The following is a 19,470-nucleotide window of genomic DNA, read 5'->3' on the forward strand; positions in this document are numbered from 1 at the left end:
GGGCATGGGGTGTGATCGGGGAAATGCAGTCGCTCCGCAGCTCTAGAGGTCTCCTGGAGGTTTGTGAGCAGTAATTAGGTGACAGTCGTGTCAGCAGCTGCTTTGTTTTTCTCAACCTGCCCTGAGCCGTTCCGGAGTCGGGGCGGGGGGCGGGGGCTGGGGCTTCCCCAGACAAGGAGAAAGGAGGCGCAGAGGGCCGGGTGGAGGGCCGGGGTGCCGGGACCCCGGAGAAGCTAGTGATGGAGCCCGGAATTCACGCTGGGTAAAGAGGGGCGGTAGCTAACAAGAGCAGCGGGACGGGAACGGGGAGTTAGGCGAAGGTGAAGAATCGTCGGAGCTGGAAGGGCAGCAAGAGGTCAAGGGCTGCCTGAACTGACCCGAGAGGCACGGTGCCTAGCGACTAGCGAGACCAGTGACTAGCGAGTTCTGGGTGTAGCTCCGGGACTGGTGTCTAGCTGGTGGGTGGAGACGGAGAGGAAGTAAGGGCCTCGCGGGAGTCACCTGGGGACGCTGGAACCACCGCGAGTCGTGGGTCGGCAGCTGGTTTGCTAGTATTTCTGCGAAACTCTCGCCCCCGACCTTCACTCGACGCGCACCGATGAGCATCCACCCGTGGTTACGGGACAGTGACCCGAACGGACAGTCGGGTTTGCAGATTGACAGACGTTTGGCGCAGATATAGGACGAATGATCCAGACTGTTCGGGCCGAAGAACGAAAGGAACGGATCGCAGCGCCCACGCGCGTTCTTAGGAGTGGGAGGCGAGGTCCACGGGCGTGGGGTCCGGCCTGTCGCACTTCCTGCCGACCTGCCGTGGTTGGGACAGCGCCTGATACACAACAGGTGCTCAACACACCTGAGCTCAAACCCCGGCAACGGATGAGCGAACCGCCTTCTCTACCCACCGCGCCTGCGCGGGAGCCACGCGTGCCCCGCCTCCCCCGCCCCTTTCCGCGCACTTTGCGCCTGCGCACTGTCTGTCTGCATAGCGCCTGCGCGGCTCCCGGGCCTCTTCGCCGCGCTAGGTTTGAGCCCTGCGAGCCCCAGTAGCACGGCGGCGGCGCCGTCCCGGCCTCCTCCTTGGCGTTCCCACGCCCACTCGGCGGGCTCTCGGCCTCCACGTCAGGGCCGCGCCGCGGAGATGGCGGCTCAGAAGATAAACGAGGGGCTGGAACACCTGGCCAAAGCAGAGAAATAGTGAGTGAGGGGCCCAGCGCGGCCTTGGGCGAGCGCCGGGGTTGGCGCCTCCTAGGCCATTCTGAGTCAGCACCGGCTGGGGGGCCCTGGCGCGGGGGCGGAGCCGGGCGCGAGGGGTGGGGCCGTCGCGCCCCGGAAGCGCTGCCCCCGGCCGCCGGAAGTGGTCGCGCCTCGGGCACTGGGGGCGCCGCAGGAGTCCGGGTGCATCTCTCTGCGTCTTCGAGGGGATGCTCCTGGTTCCTGGCACGTTGGGCCCATCTGTGTTTTAAAATCTCTAGCTTTTCCCAAGTGTAGCAACAAGACGACTGAATGGATGTGTCTTGTCTTTGGTGGCATTTTAAAAGCTATGTTATGGTGGACAATGGGGCTTCCAAGGTGACTCAGTGATAAAGAACCCGCCTGCCAGGGCTGGAGACGGCGGTTTCGATCCCTGGGTCAGGAAGAACCCCTGGAGAAGGGAATGGCAACCCACTCCGGCATTCTTGCCTGGAGAATCTCATCGACAGAGGAACCTGGCCGGCTACAGTCCGTGGGGTCACAGAGAGGCGCACACACACACACACACACTCTCTCTCTCTCGACAGGCTGCTTTTTAACCATTTTGTTTTTCTTACCAATAGTGCCCTTAGTGAGCTTGAGAGTTGTTTTCAAATTTGAAACTTACAGCAGTATTACATAAGCATAAACTTTAAATAAATTTAACTGGCCAAATTGAAAGGAATGCAAGAAAGGGTGTATGTCTGCAGGTTATGGTGGCATCCCCGTCTCTCAGTTAAGGTGCCCCCCTGATTCCTTGGCTTTCACTAACTGAATTCAGAATTTAAGATGGTGTTTATTTAGCAATTCTTAGGCTTACCCAAGTTTCACAGTCACGGGGTTAGTTTAAGCTGTAAGTTTGAAGTTACAGAAAGCATCACAGAAAAGACAAGGAGATAGGGACTCAGGATTGATTGTCCTGTGGTCCTGGAGAGCAGCTGCTCTCGATCTCCAGTCGTCCATCTCCAGTCGTCCTGCTCGCCTTCTCCTGTTGCCCTGCTCTCTCTGGTTGCCCTTCCTGTCCACTGCAGCTCATTGCAGCCTTCCTGCTGACGCCCTCTGTCCCTCTGAGGGTTTGTCTTCAGTAGTCTTTCTGGCCTCGCTCTGCAGTCTCCTTGGAGGATCTTAACTGGGCGCTGGTGTAGCCCATGTTGATGGCTCAGGTCATCTATGCCTCTCCTGAGCTGCAGTCTCAGGAATCTACCTGCTCACTGCGGTGCTTTGTCTGTCTCAAGCTTTAGTGCACCTCAGAGCTTGTTACACCCTGGATGATGCTGATGCTACCCTGTTTCCGGGTCAGCAGGGCTGGGAAAGGCTTAACAATTCATAAATTTCTAGTGAGCTAGCAGCAAATACTGGCACTGCTCGTCTGGGGACCAGGCAGTGATTACCTCAACTCTCCTTGGATGTTATGCAGTCATTTCAGAAGGGGGAGACCGTGTCTGTGACAGTGGGAGGGAAAGTGATGAAGTGTGTAGTTATCAGTAAGTTTGGACAGAGTTAGACTGACTAATGGGGACTTTCCAGTTGATGGTTCCCCTCCCTCCCTATTTACAGACCTACAAGGTCCTTAACAAGCATGGTTCTGACTTAAGAATGTGGTTGGTAACTTCTGTTAACTGTATCTTCCTTTCATTTAGCCTGAAAACTGGTTTTTTGAAATGGAAGCCGGATTACGACAGCGCTGCTTCTGAGTATGGAAAAGCAGGTATCTGTGACAGTTGCCCTGCCCCCTGAAGTGTGTTATGTTCATCTCGGCATAATTCTCACTCTTAGTGCTTCCTGTAGCATCTTAGTTGTTAGAAAAAACAGCCAAAGACCTGCCTAGACCTTGTGATTTTCCAGGTGTTGTTTGCAGGTGTCTCGAGTGCGGAGTTGCAAACCTGGCTGCGTCCCTCTCGCATGAGGGCAGACTGTGGGGCGGGTGCAGCTGTGGGCTTTTAGCATCATTAATGTGTTCTTGAACTGCAGTCAGTTCATACTATGTACTTCCAGGAGTTTTGTCATACTTGTCTCCCAGCTGTTTCTGAATAAAGACTTTTCCGGTTCACTTTGTAAAGTGCCTAAGCCTCAGCTGTGCACAGCGCGTGTTAGACTCTTGTTCTTTACGGCCTTGCTCGGAGATGTGCTGATAGGTTTTCATCCAGCGTTAAGTTTATAGGCATATTTTAATATCTTTATTTGCATATAAGATAAAAACAGTCAGAAATTTCCAACAGAGAACTTATTACAAATTCAGCATTTTCAGTTATGGAATGATAACTTTCAGCGTATCTGTGATGATTTTGGATATTAAAGCATAGTACGATTTTGAAATAGGCTGAACACATTTTATTGTGTGTTTCTGCAGTGGTTGTGATCACATGTGTTAGCCTTGGGTAGAAATCACCTAAGAAATGTGTTTTTGGCAGACTTTAGTTTTAGTGTATCACCAGGAAGAAAGAAGTCAGGAAAATTGAAACCAATCGGCACAATGTAGGATATAGTTTCTAGAGAATAATTATTAAAATAACTATTACAGGTTCACGTTTTACATGGGTTTTATGGACACTTTGTACAAGAATGTTTTTGTAACTGGAGAGCATGACATTTTGCAGATCTTCTCCATGAGGGAAATTTAACATGGAACTGTTATATATGCATCTGAGACCATTTCTGCTTTCAGAAATAAGTACTTCAAGTCAGATTTTCCCGTTAAAACATTCTTTGTTTATTTTCTTTAAGGGGTTATGCAAGATATATTTCATCAGTAAAGTTTTATGACAGCAAAATGTAGAAATTCAGAGATGAAATAGTGTTGTTTGTTTATTTTCAGCATTTTATTAAAGATAATTTTAAAAGTGTTTTTAGCAAGTAATGTTTTCTTAAAGCTGTATACTTTTCACTTATTTGTAAGCAACACTTCCTGAGCTTTCCAAAGTCTATAAGATAGTATTTAAAGATTGTGCTAAAAAAAGATTATAAAAATGTTGAGTGTGCTTATTGGACTTCAGTTTCAAAATAGTTTAAAATATAGAACAAGCTGTAACTGAGCACTGTTTCTGTTGTTAACTGTGAAACTGGTAAGGAAAGGTGCTGTCTTTGTGACGACGCCTGTTTGAGTTGTTGCTTGGTTGATGTGATCTAAGTTCCTCAAAGTGTACGTGCTGGTGTTAGAAAGACTTAAAAAAAAAAAAAAAACTTTTGAAAATACTTGTAGATTATTGATAATCAAAAAAGTTATAAGAAAATAGCTTAGAAAAAAGTAGTATTTATAGTTTTATGAAATTTCCTAAGTATTTGATTAAGTGTTAAGTTTATTTTCTAATGCCTCACACATCAGGCAGATTTCGGTAGTGATTCATTTGAAGTTTTTTTTTTAAATGATGGAAATAGAAAATCTGTTTTTATTTTCCTCTGTTTCAGCTGTTGCTTTTAAGAACGCCAAACAGTTTGAGCAAGCAAAAGACGCCTGCCTGAAGGAAGCTGTGGCCCATGAGAACAACAGGGCGTATCTTTTCAGCCTTTGGAAATAGTTACGAATTTGCTGCCTGTGGGGTGCAGCGCTGTTAGTTTAGAAGCCTCTTAGAAGCCTCTTGTTCTGCATGTCTAAACTCTGAAGGTGATTTATGGAGACTTGATTGTGATCAACACTGCTTTGCAGAGCTGCCTTTGCGAGTTCATTGATTCTGCATTTGCTCAGTGATGGTTTTACTTGGGATGGAATGAGGGAGATGGAAGAGACAGGTGCTGAAAAGCGAAGAGGTGGTGCAGGTAGTAGAAACATAGTCACCGCTGTATAACTGTTTTAAAAGTATAGTCCTCCTCAGGTATTTGAAATAAAATTTTTAAGTAGTTGAAAACAAATTTTCCTGAGGTATTTTATAATCTTATTGACTAAAAAAAAATGTTTGTTTTATCTCACTTGCAGATTATGGTTATAGTAACCTTGCATTTTTAGTAAAACATCAGAGTAATGCATAATAGGAAATAGAAGTAGCTTAAAAATCTGTGTGGTGTTTTGTCTGTTTTTGTGAATTGTGTAGTTTTTAGTAGACCTCCACAGGCATTAAATGATTCCTTTACCTGGTTTGTAGGGTTTGCCTTTTTGGACAAATTGGGGCAGTGATTTAGTTAGCCTTGCTTTTTAAAATAATGGATCTTTAGAAACTTGATTTTTTTTTTTTTCCCTTAATTGTGACTTTGTTACATCTATTCAGCCTTTTTCACGCTGCCAAGTAAGTAAATTGCCTCTGTGTGTTCATGTATTTGTAGATTATTATGTTTTAAGTGTTGCTGCTTTCCCTTAGATCAGTAAATTTTTCCTAAGTTGTAAGTCCAGAAATAGTGAATTCATGTGTACTGATGTAAATAAAATAGTCCTTTACATTTGTTTCAGTCTTCACCTGAACCTTAAAAATAAAGTCACTTCTCACTAAGATATTCAGTGTTTAAATCACCATCATATTTTTAGGACCATTTTGTTTAGTAACCTGTGAAAAAACAAGTGAGTTAGAAACCCTGTTTTTCCCCTTTCTTAATATAGTTACTGGTGCCTATTCAGAGAAGCAGAAAGTTTTCTTTTGCTTCTCTGGAGAAAAACTATTTGTTTCAAAACTTGGATTTAGGTTTGTCAGGTAGAAAGTCATTTAGCTTCTCTGAGCTCTACTTAATTTTGCATTTGCAAAGAGAAATCTCTGCCTTACATGCCTGCTGTTTCCAAGGCATTGTTGCCCAGGTAGATAAATGGAAGAAAAATTTCCTTGTGTCGTAACAAGGGCCTAAAGTAAGTATATATTGCCTGAACCAGTTTAAACTGATGCAGATTCTCGTGTCTGGTAGGAGGTTTCTCCTCCCTGTCCATCAGGATCTCATCTAAGAACTTGTATTCTCTCTGCAGAGCATACGAGCAAGCCGGCATGATGCTGAAGGTCAGTGACGTTGGGGCACAGCTACCCTGTAGGTAAAACGAGTTACGGTTTGTGGTCTTAAGGACAAGACCGGCAAGTGTGATATCCCCAAGGATTTGTCAGCTTAGTGAAGGATGAATGAGCAGGTTTGAAAACAAGCCATGCAAGGTCAGCATGGAGATGCAGCACGTCAGCCTAGAGTAGATGACACCTGTAAACTTCACACCTCGCTTTTTCATGATTTTTTCCAGTTTTTAAAAAAGGTGTGGATTGGGGTTGCTAGATATATGGCTCATGTGATGCTGAGACTCAGTTTACTAGTAAGATATGTAGAGTTACTCTGTTGACAGCACTCAGAGTAAGAGGGTTGCTAGTGCAGGTGCACGCAGGGGGATGGCTGAAATGGAGGAGGCAGGCCTGGACGTGCCGGTGGGGAGAAATGCAGCCGCCAGGAGGGAGTAGGTCCCCACAGCTGCCACTCTGCCCCACTTGCCAGTGCTGTGTGGGGACACGAGCCTGCTGATGATTTTGATTTTTTAATGTATGAAGCCACCAACAGACCTTCTGTGGACATGTCTGGTTACAAGATGCAGATGGTTAAAGCGCGGTGTCCTTGGAAATGAGACCCAGCCCTTGCAGCCTGTGGCACAGGCCTTGTGTATAGCAGGCACCCACAAACATTCCAGGAACTGTAGCTGCTCAGGAAACACTGAAGAGCAAGTGTCTTGGCTTCTCCTATTTGTGTAGTTTCTCTGAAATCCTGTGAAGGACTGGGCTCTGCAGGATTAATTGGTGCATTTCTGGTTTGGCTGAAGGAACCCTGATGGGGAGAGTGACCTTGTGAAGGCGTTTCATTCACAGTATATGTATCGTTGTGTCATGTTTTGGGTCTGTTGACTTCTCTAGTTTCAGATTGTTAAATTAACTCTGTATTTCTTAATTCATGCATTTACTGCTTTGTGCCCTATTGTTTGCCTAAAGGAGATGCAGAAACTCCCGGAAGCTGTTCAGCTGATCGAGAAGGCCAGCATGATGTACCTGGAGAACGGCACCCCAGACACGGCCGCCATGGCCCTAGAGCGCGCCGGGAAGTGAGTGTGGACAGGGGCTCCGCCTGGGAGTCTTTTTGTTTTGATAAAGTCCAATGAAAACAAGTTTCCTCTTTCTCGTATAAGTCAGATATTCTTGTTTCATTTAGGCTGATAGAGAATGTAGATCCAGAAAAGGCTGTGCAGTTATATCAGCAGACAGCCAACGTGTTTGAAGTAAGTGCATTTATTTTCTCTAAGTAGACTTAGAATGTTTAGTTTCATGAGAAACACAGTGGCTACTCCGAAAGCTCCCCTTTGCTCACAAGTGAATTCTTCTGTGAGCAGTGAGATGGGTTCTAGTGGCTTTGGTGTCACTGCCCCCGCTTCCCCTACCCCATCCCTCCCCATCCCCTCCCCCCCATCCAGTGCGGTTGCTTTTTAATCAGGTAATTGTTGGGGGAGGAGAAAAATTCCTGCCTTAAAGCTGCCCACACTCTCTTCTCTTGAATCCACAGAATGAAGAGCGCCTGCGGCAGGCCGTCGAACTCCTGGGGAAAGCCTCCCGGCTGCTGGTGCGCGGGCGCAGGTACGTCCCACACCGCTGTGCTCCTGTGACCTGTGACCTCCAGGCCATGTTTAGGCAAGGGCTTGTTGATTGTTCGGGTGCAACCTGGGGCGCACCAGGCCCATAAGACAGCAGCACGTTGGGTTAAACATCGAAAGATCCGCTGCTGCTCTAAGTGCCGTCCCAATGTGCGCTGGGCTCTTGGTTAAGAGCTGGCCTGGCTGCTCTAGAGATGGCTGCCTGGTCTGTTATCTGGGGAGGGGAGGTAGCAATGTCTGGGAGACAAGTGTCTGTAGTGCTCACCCAGGAACGTGGACGGGTTCCTGGCAGCCGGACAGTGTCGTCACACAGGTTGTTTACCATTTTATCCTTCAGACTTCTGACCCACAGCATGAGTAGCTGGATCCCAGATAACTAGGATCCTGTGGAATTTCCCTGTTTTTTACTTCACTGCAGTTTAAGCTTAGTAACCTATCTCCATTACTAATCAAGTTGTGCAGAGGAGAACATGTGCTAGTGGACAGGAGAAGGTGACTTGAGGATCATGGTGTCGAGGAGGACATTTGCTCACCTCTCCCTGTCTGCCCGCTCTGTGCTCCCCCGCACCCAATCACTGCCTGTTTTGGGCCCCAGGAGCTGTCAGGGCCGGGCGAGGCTAGGGTGGGCGCTTGAGGATGCAGACATGGTGGGGGTCGTCCTTCCAGCAGCCAGTGCTCCTGGAGCGTCTGCATGGCCTTCCAGGGAAGGAGAAGGCTCTGCGATGGTGGAGTCGGGCCTGGTCTCTCCAGGGCTTCTCACAGCCGCTCGCAGAGCAGTTAGTTGAATCTGATGCATGCTCGTTATTGGATGGTCCTTACCAGACCCGACTCCCATATGAAGCAGCCTGTCCTGAAGTCCTCTTGCTCTGTCTGCTGGGGGTCGGGGAGGGCGAGTCAGATGTCAGTAGTCACGCCGACTGGGTGGAGCTCTTGGAGGGTGCGAGGCAGTGGTTACAGTGCCCGATGCCACCTTCATTTTTCTAGAGCCTATGACGTCAGACACATCACGCCATGGTCTCTGCTGTGGAGCACTGAGACCTGCCTTGTTCAGCATTTCTTGTTTTGTCTTCAGGTTTGATGAGGCGGCACTCTCTATTCAGAAAGAAAAAAACATTTATAAGGAAATTGAGAATTATCCAACTTGTTATAAGGTATGCTTTCAAAGTGCTTAGTTTTGGCTTTTCCTTGGATCGTATTGGTGTAACTGTGCCTGAGACTGTGTTCCATGAATATTTATTAATTTTTTAAAATAATACCTTCTGGACCTCTGTTTTTGGCTGAGATGGAGTGATCCCACTGTTGCCTCTCTCCTGCTGGTCACAGCCAACACTGCTGGGCAGAGCACAGAAGACAATGCCCTGAGTACCCTGAGCAGTGAGTGGGTGGGAAGGCTTCTGACATCATGTCCCCTCGGCCTCTCAGCTTCGAGAGGAGCACCCCCCCACACCTTCTAACCAGAGGGTCTGGAGAAGGGGCCCTCCATAGAAACCCTGTCTCTCCAGCCGGAGGAGCTAGAGAAAGGGGCCCGGAGAGGAGGGCTGCAGGAGGGGCTCCGGAGTGTGTGTGCATGTGTGTTCTGGGGGGTCACCAGGCCCGGAGCAGAGGGGCTGAACTAAGAACAGAGCCACTGCCCAGGAAGCAGACCGAATGTGTGGCCTGAGCCTGGGATGGTGGGTGGGTCGGTGCAGGGGCCGGGGGCCAGTGGCCAGTGACTGGACAGAGAGGGAGTCAGGAAGACATGATGATTGTCAGAGAAGAGACCCAGGTGTTGGAGTCAGCAGGTCTAGACCGTGAAGAGGCTGTGACAGCTGCTTCAGGTGACCAAGAGCAACACTGGTGGAGTTGTAGATAGAGGGACTGATTTTTTTTTTTTTTAATAGAAACTATAAATGAACTAAATGAGAGTTTTAGAGCTGAAACAGCAAGGTCTAAAACACAATAGCACATGGGCTTCATCTGAAAATGGAGATGAATGTCAGATGCAAACCAAGTTACATTCCAGGTGTCTTGACATCGACTTCTGCGTGGATGTAAACTCGGCCTAACCCGTTCTTGTGTTTTAGAAAACGATTGCCCAGGTCTTAGTGCACCTGCACAGAAACGACTATGTGGCGGCCGAGCGCTGTGTCCGCGAGAGCTACAGGTGAGGCCCGGCGGGGCGCGCTGCTCTGCCCAGCTCTGCTGAAACAGGTGGCTCTACCTTCAGAGACGCGGCTTTTGTTTTCCGTGAAGTTCAGGGCAGGGCGAGTACATGGCGAGCCTTTCAGCTTTTGCAGCAGGGTTTTTATGAGTTGGGTTCTTGGCTGTGTTTTTCTCCAGGTGCTTCTGTGGAAGTGAGTGGCTTGAGTAATTTTGTGATATTTGCCATATAAGAAAAAAAGAGAAAGTCCTCAGGTGTATGTTTCAGGAAGGTCAGGATAAGGGGTTTTCTTCTGGGTGATGTTTAAACCAAGCAGCCTGAGTCCAGGCCCCCCGACACCTGGGCCCCAGGTCCTCTGCTGGTGACCATCCTGGGCGTTATCTGTGCTCGTACGTGGTTAGACCTGTGCACGGGGGTGAGTGTGTGGGGCCCAGCACCCACGTGCATGTCCCGGCAGCATCCCCGGCTTCAATGGCAGTGAGGACTGCGCCGCCCTGGAGCAGCTTCTGGAGGGCTACGACCAGCAAGACCAGGACCAGGTGGCCGAGGTGTGCAACTCGCCGCTCTTCAAGTACATGGACAATGATGTGAGTGCCCGCCTCGCCCCCTGCCCTGCCCTCCTGTCCCCTCCCCTGAAGCCGTTGCTCAGAGAGGAGGCTCACGGGGTGCATGTTGAGCAGGTTTACTGTGGTGACACCCCTCCTGCTCCGTCTGTGGGTCCCCCTCCAGCTCACTGACTGAGTGAGTTTCTGTCAGGCTTATGGGGTCTGGGGACCCCTCAGGCAGTGGCCACACTGGGCGAGCCCCCTACGGCCCAGCAGTGTTGGGTTTTGTGGCGATGTTTCCCTCCAAGTGGTGTCCGGGTTTTGAGGGGGCAGAGACCAGGCGCTGGCACACAGGTGGGAGCCTGTATCGAGGGTCAGGCCCGGACGTCCAGTCTGAGCTGCGCTTTGTCACTGGCAGTACGCGAAGCTGGGCCTGAGCCTGGTGGTCCCAGGAGGAGGCGTCAAGAAGAAGGCAGCAGCCCTCCCGCAGCCCAAGCCTGAAGGCACCGCTGCCCCCGCCGCCGAGGACGAGGAGGACGAGTACGCAGGGGGGCTGTGCTAGGCTCGGCCCCGCCCGCACGACTTACACCCCCGGACTCCGCGGAGGGCGGCCAGACTCATGGGGTCCTGGCTCTGATGCTGTCAGACAAGTCTTGTTCCTGGTTCCCGGACCACTGCCCTGCCCGCTGCCTGGAAGCATTTCCTTTCTTTCCCTGACAAGAGCTCTTCTCAGACACCAGCAGGAATTGACTGAGAAACATCCCATCACGTCATAGGATAGTTGATTGTAAAATTGGCAAACCCATTTCTCTACAGACTTGTTCTAAAGAAAAGGGGTAACACGCATGTACAGTTTTCTCTCTTGGGCTCGTGTCATTTATTGTTAGAGAAGTTGTTTGCATTTTATTTCATAATTGCTGCTAAAAGTGAAGTTTACTGGTTAAACAAAGTAATATTGTAATTGTTTTCAAAAGGAGATTTATGCCCTGTGATAATTAGGGACATTTAAGTTTTTAAACCTTCGGATGGAGTGTGGGCCAGGAGGCTGTTCTGAGCTTTACGATGTTACTTCTCCCAGAACAAGACGCACCTGGAGTGTCATGTGGACGCCTGAACATTTTGACAGTGGTGTGTTCCAGAACTGTGCACATCTCCATTTCTCCCTGGATCGTGGGCATTTCCTCCTGAAGCTCAGTGACGGTCTCTTCACTCGCCCGGTTGTTGACCGACCTTTGTCCTGCAGACCTGTCCTCTCTCTGAGGACCTCAGGTCAACGTGGAGGTGCTCTCTGTAAACCTCCCTTGTGTGGCTGAGAGAGCAGGGCTGGCTTCACATGCGGGGCGCTGGTGTGTGGTTCCTCCCCGGCCTCTCCTGACAGGTCGTCTTTGAGGTGTTCTCTGCCTGAGCTCAGCCCTCTCTCCTGGTGGGAAGAATCCCAGACCCTGCAGTGCAGCTGATGCCGCCCACCTGGCCTGGGCTCAGGTCTGCTGGCTTCCTGGGGACATGGAGGTGGTATCATGGGAGGTCAAGTTCACCCTGGGCTCTGGGAAAGTCCAGGGAGTGTCCTTGCGGGGCGGGTGGGTGGTAGATGGACTCTTTCTGGAAGGTCTGGGTCAGAACACTAATGAATATCCTTCTCCAATGCCCCCCGCCCCCAACCCGGCACCCACGTGGTCTGTGGGCAGTGGCTCCTTCCAGCCCTTGTTTGAGGACACTGAGTGCTCTCAGTAGCGTCTGTGCTCAGTGACGTGTTAATAGTGCCTACCGGTCCTTGCTGCTGTGCCCTCCACATCCAGCCACCCTCCAGGAGTCACCTTGATGTGCATTTGAGCTCGTTCACAGCCATCTCAGCAGATTGAGCCACACCTAGAAGATGCTGTCAACTGCATTGTGTAGACTGTTATCCAGTGCAGCCTTGGAAGAAAGGCTTCACTTCTACTCTTTTCCTTCATATTAATAGAACAAAAATGCGTACTGAGCCGGGGGGGTCCTGCAGGGCTTGGGGGCTTGGGGAGTGGGACTCCCAGTGCAGGGGGCTGGAACCCGGGCATCCCTGACTACCGCCACCCCACCCCCACAGGTTATGGCGTGTGTGGGGCAAGTGGCTGTTCCCCTGACATCAGGGCTTCCTGCCTGGGGTCTGGTAAAAAGCATCTCTTCGTGCTCACAGAAGCTGTTCTCCTTGGGGGTGGTCAGGAGCAGGGAGTGGTGTTCACAGCAGGGAAAGGTGTTCTGAGCTCATGTGGTCCCTTTCCCGGAGAGGGATCCACGTGCGCTCTGCGCGTTCTCAGAGCCCAGCAGTCCCCATGCTGTCCTGTGTGAGTGAACCAGTCTGCAGAGTCTAATATATGGAACTTAACTGTACATATGCAGAGTGTGGTATTTGTGTATGAAACTGTGCTTTATTTCTGTGTTTTTCCAGCTTTGATGAATAATATTAAATGTAATGGAAATGCTGATTATTGCTTCTATGGGAAGATAATTACAAAAATAAAATCTGAAACCATGCAAGTGTGATTGTTCCTTTTATTATTATATTTTATGCTTGACTTGTTTCCTTTTTCCAAAGATACATCCTCAGCTACTGACAGGCTCCCAGCTGTGCCAGACAGCACACTGCTAGACAGTAGTGTTTGTTCTGGTAAGTTGTGCTCTTGGGGGTCCTGAGGCCCCACCTAGGGGATACTGTGAACTCGGGGAGCTTTTCAGGATGCCGGTCATCAGTTACTGTCAGACCATGCTCTCTGGCCTCAGGGAGGTGGGAGCTTTCATCACACTTAAGTATACCAGGAGAGTAATTCTTAAGTGAGGAGGTAAGAAAACTAAAGTGAGGTTGGCATTTAATACCTGGTGTGCACCTTAGTTACCTGTGGATTCATGTAACATCACGTTTCCTGAGTGCGGACTGGGGAAGCCCTCTATGTAAAGCGGGCCCTGCCCTCCTGGGGGTGGGGGTTGTGGGAGGATTTGACACCAGGACCGGAAATTGGGGTGAGAGCTTGCAGGACACCTTGGGGGCGGGGGTAGCCACGGGTGAGCGGGGAGGGCGGGGAAAGTCCAGGAGAGATGGGGAGGTGGGGCCCCTCACAGCCGAGGCTCCGAGGTCCAACGCCTCCGCCAGGGCCCCACCACACTTCACTTCGATTACAAAACACAAAGATGAAACTTTAAAGAATTCCGGGTGACCCAGGGACACCCCTCAGAGCACGGGCACCTCTGGGCGCTGGCCCTGTGCCGCTACGAAGGTCGCTGACTCCAGACCCGCCACGAGGGAGCGCACATACCTGGGCTCAGGTGTGAATGGTGCCTCCTGCAGCGGCAGTTCTGTTTGGACGTGCGACCTACCCCCCACCCCCAACCCGCCCCCAACCCGCCCCCTCCACCTGGACACTCCTCCGTCCTGGGGCAGCTCCCCCGGGGCCTGGGGTCTAGTTCCGGGTTCATCACGGGGTGGGGCCCAGGGTTGATCCTTCCGCTCCGACGCCCGGGTGCCAGCCTGCCTCTCGGCTCCGGCCTGCCGCCGCCGAGAAAACCGCGTTTCTCCTGCGGGTGCTGATCTAGCTTCTCACTGAGCTGGGGGGTGTGGTGGGGGGTGTGGTCCCCCTGGGGGCAGGGACGGACACAGCGTGGGAGGGGAGCAGAGAGTTAAGAGAAACCAGGCTCAGTTTACAGCGGGAAGGCTGCTGCGGTGGGAGGGGCAGTAAGCCAGTGGCCATCGGCCCCCACAGCGCCCCCACCCGTCCCAGACAGTGAGCCCTGAGGGGACTCGGGGTCGGGAGCACAGATAGTGCACGTCGGACGGATGGTCTCGGAGCCCGGGCTCTCGAATCTTCCCACGCGCAGGGAAGCAGAGGTCTGGTCCTCTGTGTGTGTGAGTCAGTGGTGTCCGACTCTTTGCCACCCCATGGACTGTAGCCCACTGGGCTCCTCTGTCTGTGGGGATTTTTCCAGGCAAGAATCCTGGAGTGGGTTGCCAGTTCCTTCTCCAGGGGATCTTCCCGACCCAGGGATTGAACCCAGGGACCGAACCCAGGTCTCCTGCGGCCCCAGCATGGCAGGCGGGTCCTTTACCACTGAGCCACCTCAGAAACTCGGCTGAATAAAATGTAATTCTCAGCTTTCAGGTTGTTCTTGTTTTTTGTTTTTTTTTTTCAGGAAATAGCCTTTATTTGTGGGCTGTCCTCTCTCTCTTCCCTTTCTGGCTTAATAACGTACGTTCGTGAATTTGCCTGAAATACTTAGTTTCTTACGAGGACCTTTAGCATTTTTTTATCAGTGTCTTATGAACATTTTTTAAATCAGTCGTAGAGCTGCACAGGTCATGCAAGATTAAAAGTCTAGCAAATCATCACTTTATTTCTATGATTCCTGCACTTTTCACCTGAATTTGTGTGCGCTTCAGAACACGAGTGTATCAAATTCTTTATCTCATTTACTATATGTCACTTATAGACCTTAGATAATGACTGCTTTTCAAATATGTTCTACCCTATTCTTATTTGTACTCTAAAATGAGAATGTGAATAAGCCTTCAGAGAAGTGAAATAAAGATGCTGATTTTAACAATAATGGAGGTTTGTTAAGGAAGGTCTCCGCTCGAGGGCGCAGCCCAGCATCCGGCCACCAGGTGGCGCTGAGGAGCGGGTTCAGGACCACCTCACCGGGACCAGCGGCAGGGTCACTGCTGATGGACACCGAGAACGGACAGCAGGATGGGCGACACTTGTCTAAACAGACGATTGGACGAACACACGAGTGCACACACTCACAGACACAGGCTTTATCAACCTTGTTTGTTGTGTCTGCCTGCTCTTACTCTTCCTGCCTCAAGCCACACCCGACGCTGAGTGGGAGACAAGGACCAGCTGGCCTCCGGGGTCTCCGCTCAGCTTTGACCTGGACCACCTGCCACATTTGGGGGGAATTGGAGAGTGTTACTGGCATTGCAGTTCAGCCAGCTGTCTGTAGGTGCTGGTGGCGCCCCAGCACTGGGATGAATAAGCAATGTCCGAAGGCACAGGTTGCTGTCCCTTGTCAGGAACCAAGACCGTCCCTCTGCCCCCATCCCCCAGCACCAGGTGCTGTCAGAGTAGCAGCAGCCCCGCCTCCAAGCCTGCTGCCCCACGGTAGCCACATGGGACTGTTAAAGTGGACACAAAAGGAAATAAAATTCATTTATTTGATCACACTGTCACATCTGAGATGCTGGGTGGCCCTGTGTGTCCCTGGCCACAGAAAGCCCCTGGACAGCGCTGGTCTGGGTGCCTGGTGGGTGTCGGTGAGTCGGATGGGGTGGGGGAGATTCAGGCAGGAATCACACCCGGAGGATATTTCCACACCAGTGGGCGAGTCCCAGTAGTAGTTTGGAGGGTACCAGGCAGCAGAGTCCAGGAGGTTCACGGAGAAGCTAGGCTGAGCTTTTAATTCCACAGCTCAGATCCCTCACTTCCAAAAGAAAACAGTGGTGCCTCCAGGAAACAGCAGAGGTTATGCTGGTGTCATCCAGCCAGCGGCAGGTGGGATGGGAGCCGTGACTGTGTGCATTCCTGGTGTTTCCTCTGGGCCCGCTCAGCACCCGGGGCTGAAACGCCCACATGTCTGCTGCCCACTGGCCCCCAGGTGCCTGGCCTGGCCACAGAGGGTGAGGGCGTCTCCACCCTGGAAGGAGCTCTGCTTCCCTCTTTGGGGTTTTGTTTTATGGAAATTATGTAATTTTCAGTGCTAAAAAAAAAAAGCACAGCCAGCAACCCCAAAAGTACAAAGAATAAAATAATTTTCTTTAATCTCATCTTCAGAAACAAGCATTTCCTCCATGACCATCACTCTAGGCCTCTGGACAGACTGAGAAAGGGACCAGCAGGTACGAATTCTCTACAAGACAGGCTCCTAGTCACTATTTGTAAATGAAAGTGTGACACTTAATCTTCACGGAATTTAGTGAGAAAGAAGGAAAGCTAAAGAAATTTTTGAAATTCAGATGTGTTTCTTTATAAGAGATGTATTTCTAAAAGATCTCACATTTAAAATACATTGGATTGTTTATGCTTTTACATGTTAACTATTTCAACTTTTGACATTTTCTGTCAATTCCCTGCTCTGGAATATGGGAAAATTAGCATCACCCAGACCCTTTTTTCTTAATGTTTTTCTGATTTTTCTGATCCTATTATTAATTTTCCATGTTTGAGGTTTGCAACATTGACATCTTCTTCTTTATCCACAATCCTTCAGTTTTTTTTAAGTCTGAAAAACTTACTCTTAAATTTATATTTAAATGGTTCAGAACTCATCACCACTAATTTTAAACCATCATTTTTCCTTTTTAAAAAAAAATGATTTTGACTCACCCCGTATTGACTAAATTTCTCTTTTTTCAAGAAAGGCTCATGGATTTATTGAATTACTGCCTACATAGCAGCATCTGCTTTGTCTTTTTACTTTATGTACAACTTGGCTAAGGTTGACACTTCAGGGTGACCCTTCCCCTGGGAACCTAGTGGATGGACTTGAACTTCTGTTAATATGATGAATTACCATGACTTTTTCTGATGTTAAGCCCACTTGATCATGATTTTTTTTTTTAGTGCGCTGCTGAATTGGATTTGCTAAATTGTGTTAAGGATTTCTGTGTCTGAGCTTGTGAGGGCTGTCTTTCTCTAATTTTCTTTTCTTGAAGCATCTGTGATGATGCTGGAATCAGGGTAACATGGGCCTTGAATTGAGGATTCTTCTCTCCTCTACTTTCTAAAAGGAGACTTTATGTAGGGATTGGTATTTCTTTTTAAATTTTTGCCACAATTCACAAGTGAATTCATCTTGCCTGGAGTTTTCTTTCTGGGAAAGTTTTCAATTATGAATTCAATTTCCTTAATTGGCATAGAACATATCTAGGGGGGCAGTTTGAAAATTTTATTTGGAGTCATTTTTTGCAATCCATATCTTAAAAGGGTTTTTTCCATTTTGTGTAAGTTGTAAAATGGCCTACATTTGTTCATAATATGTAACCTCTTTATCCTTTCAATGTCTGGAAAAGCTGGACTGATGTCCCTTTCTGTGGTTCATTTCCTGGGTCATTCTCACCAGGAGCCCGCAGAGCAGTGCCAAGCCCACGCACCTTCCCCGTGGCCCTTGTGGCCCACCCCCACCCCCAGCCACAGTGTCTCTGCAGAGCCGACCTGAGCCTGGCACTCACTCTGGCTGGACACCAGTGTGGGCCGCAGCCCGGCCAGACTCCCACATGACTGCTGTCTGCAGGGCCCCTCTGCCCCTTCTGCATGGGGGTTTTGTTTTCAGGACACTCACTGACACCACAGGGTCTCTCCTAATTTTTCTGGCTGTTTTATATTTTCTGATTCTTTGTTTTATGAGGGGGAGAGCTGATATGCTTTCCGGGTTTCTTGCCCCAAGGGCGATACAGGGTAGAGGCTGCTTGTCATCATCTGCTTCAGACACAGGGTGGTGCTGAGCAATGAACCATCTGCAAGGCTCATTAATATTTCACTGCTTTACATCAGCCCGGGGCCCCAGCAGCATCGCTCGTGACTGAGTAGAGCTCTGCGTGGCTCCCTGATGCATCCTTAGCGTTTCAGGAAGGCCTGGCCCTGGCGCACTCGGTGTATGTGCTGGCGGCCTCCGAGGGCAGGCTCCGGGCAGCCCCTCCGGGGTGGGGAGGGGCAGGCACGCAGCCTGGCCAAGCCGTCAGCCAGCCAGTCAAAGGCACTGGAATCCAGAGAGTTATCCCAGAACTTTCCACGGCTCAACCCGCCTCTGTTCTCATAAAGTCTTCCTACGCGGAGATGGAACAACATGATGGATGTAAAATTTTCCCTGAAAGAAGCTTGCCGTGATGGAGGTGGTACCAACAATCTAAACAGATGAACACATCCGAGAAAACAGCTAGGAGATGGAAACCAGTTTTATTTGGTGGGATCTTAAGTGTCTACCCTTGCACACCTGGAGGTCTGTGTTCTGGGAAAGAGTGAGGGCCCGGGTTCTGCGGGCACATCGGGGCAGGCCCAACAGTGCAGGCATCGGCTCAGTCCAGGTGTTCCGGGCTCCATCCCAGATGGTGTCTGTCCTTGGTGACCCACGCACCCCCCAGGCTCTCTCTTCTCCTTTTCGCACTTGTCTGGCCTCCAGACACCATCCAACCTTTGCAGAAGTTCAAGGCAACACACCCCTTCCCTTAGGGCTGCTCCTTTTGGGCTTCTCTCTAATGCAAATATAGGTGTTTTTTTTTTTTGCAAAATAATTTCTGGTCTAATCCAGTGGGGGGGAGCGGTGGGGGTGTGATTTTGCCTGAGGTCTGAGAGCCTCCTTGGTGTTACTGAGCCCAGACCAAGTGAGGACTCACCACCCCCTCTAGGGTAGAGCCCAGGTTTGGGGCCCCCAGCTATACCACTCTTATTATCATTTACTACTGAGGATGCCCAGACATTTCCAGTGGTTGGTTACAACTTGGTTCCCAGCGTAGAGACATCCTTTGTCAGCCATCAGTTTTACAAGGCTGCAAAAATTCTTCACTTTTCTCCATAAGCTTTTGACCTAGTTTTCCCTTCAAGCATTTGACCAACACCTGAGAAAGTCTAAGTGCTCAGGAAGGGAACCTGAGGGATGCGGGTATGGACCTTCCTTCTCAGAGCTTTCGCCTCTCAGTTGCTTTTGACACCTGGGGACAAGCATCCTGTCGTGGGTGTGGAAGGATGAAATGTTGGATCCAGACAGGGTAGATGACGGCTTGGCCCGAGGGCCGGCAGGGTTCACGTTTACGGAGAGTCTTCCACCTGGAATCAGGACCGCTCAGCTCTGCGTGCATCTCTAGGGCACCTCTCAGGACCAGGATGGGGAGGCTGAGTCCTCCAGCCTGACTGATGTCAGCATCACCTGGAAGGTTACACTTGATAGATCTTTGTCCGTGGCCCCCAAGTCGGAATTGTGTGAGGTCCAGAAGTCTGTCTTTTTTAACAGGAACTGGAGGCAATTCTGAAGATTATTCCACATCACGTGGCTTGGATGCCCTGTCCCCAAGT

General features: G+C 50.0%; 1 protein-coding gene and 1 long non-coding RNA gene across 3 annotated transcripts; one reads left to right on the top strand and one right to left on the bottom strand.

The window, feature by feature from the left end:
- Window positions 1-1,036: 1,036 nt before the first annotated feature.
- Window positions 1,037-12,952, top strand: NAPG (NSF attachment protein gamma). Of its 2 annotated transcripts, none has more exons than XM_081561674.1 (12): window positions 1,037-1,197; window positions 2,874-2,941; window positions 4,639-4,723; window positions 5,433-5,450; window positions 6,113-6,143; window positions 7,104-7,213; window positions 7,321-7,387; window positions 7,669-7,739; window positions 8,829-8,907; window positions 9,820-9,899; window positions 10,354-10,483; window positions 10,860-12,952. In XM_081561674.1, the coding sequence occupies exons 1-12, from the start codon at window positions 1,142-1,144 to the stop codon at window positions 11,001-11,003; spliced, it is 939 nt and encodes a 312-aa protein (XP_081417800.1). In that variant the 5' UTR covers window positions 1,037-1,141; the 3' UTR covers window positions 11,004-12,952. The 2 variants fall into 2 exon arrangements, with proteins under 2 accessions (XP_081417800.1, XP_081417801.1); XM_081561675.1 differs by having other exon boundaries at window positions 11,520-12,952.
- Window positions 6,520-13,848, bottom strand: LOC145534363 (uncharacterized). Its single transcript, XR_014074497.1, has 2 exons — window positions 13,726-13,848; window positions 6,520-8,848 (listed from the first exon to the last, which is right to left on the bottom strand). It is a non-coding gene; the product is annotated as an uncharacterized LOC145534363 (long non-coding RNA).
- Window positions 13,849-19,470: the final 5,622 nt, after the last annotated feature.

This window comes from Giraffa tippelskirchi, chromosome 14 (genome assembly GCF_054371585.1).
Source record: "Giraffa tippelskirchi isolate mGirTip1 chromosome 14, T2T-mGirTip1v1.2.pri, whole genome shotgun sequence".
Taxonomy (NCBI): domain Eukaryota; kingdom Metazoa; phylum Chordata; class Mammalia; order Artiodactyla; family Giraffidae; genus Giraffa; species Giraffa tippelskirchi.

What these genes read in the sequence shown, in the direction of transcription:
- NAPG (XM_081561674.1), top strand. Translation starts at nt 1,142, where the DNA reads ATGGCGGCTCAGAAGATAAACGAGGGGCTGGAACACCTGGCCAAAGCA. An exon ending in GCCCTAGAGCGCGCCGGGAA is followed by an intron (nt 7,214 to 7,320) that starts GTGAGTGTGGAC and finishes TGTTTCATTTAG; the next exon opens with GCTGATAGAGAATGTAGATC. An exon ending in AGACAGCCAACGTGTTTGAA is followed by an intron (nt 7,388 to 7,668) that starts GTAAGTGCATTT and finishes TTGAATCCACAG; the next exon opens with AATGAAGAGCGCCTGCGGCA.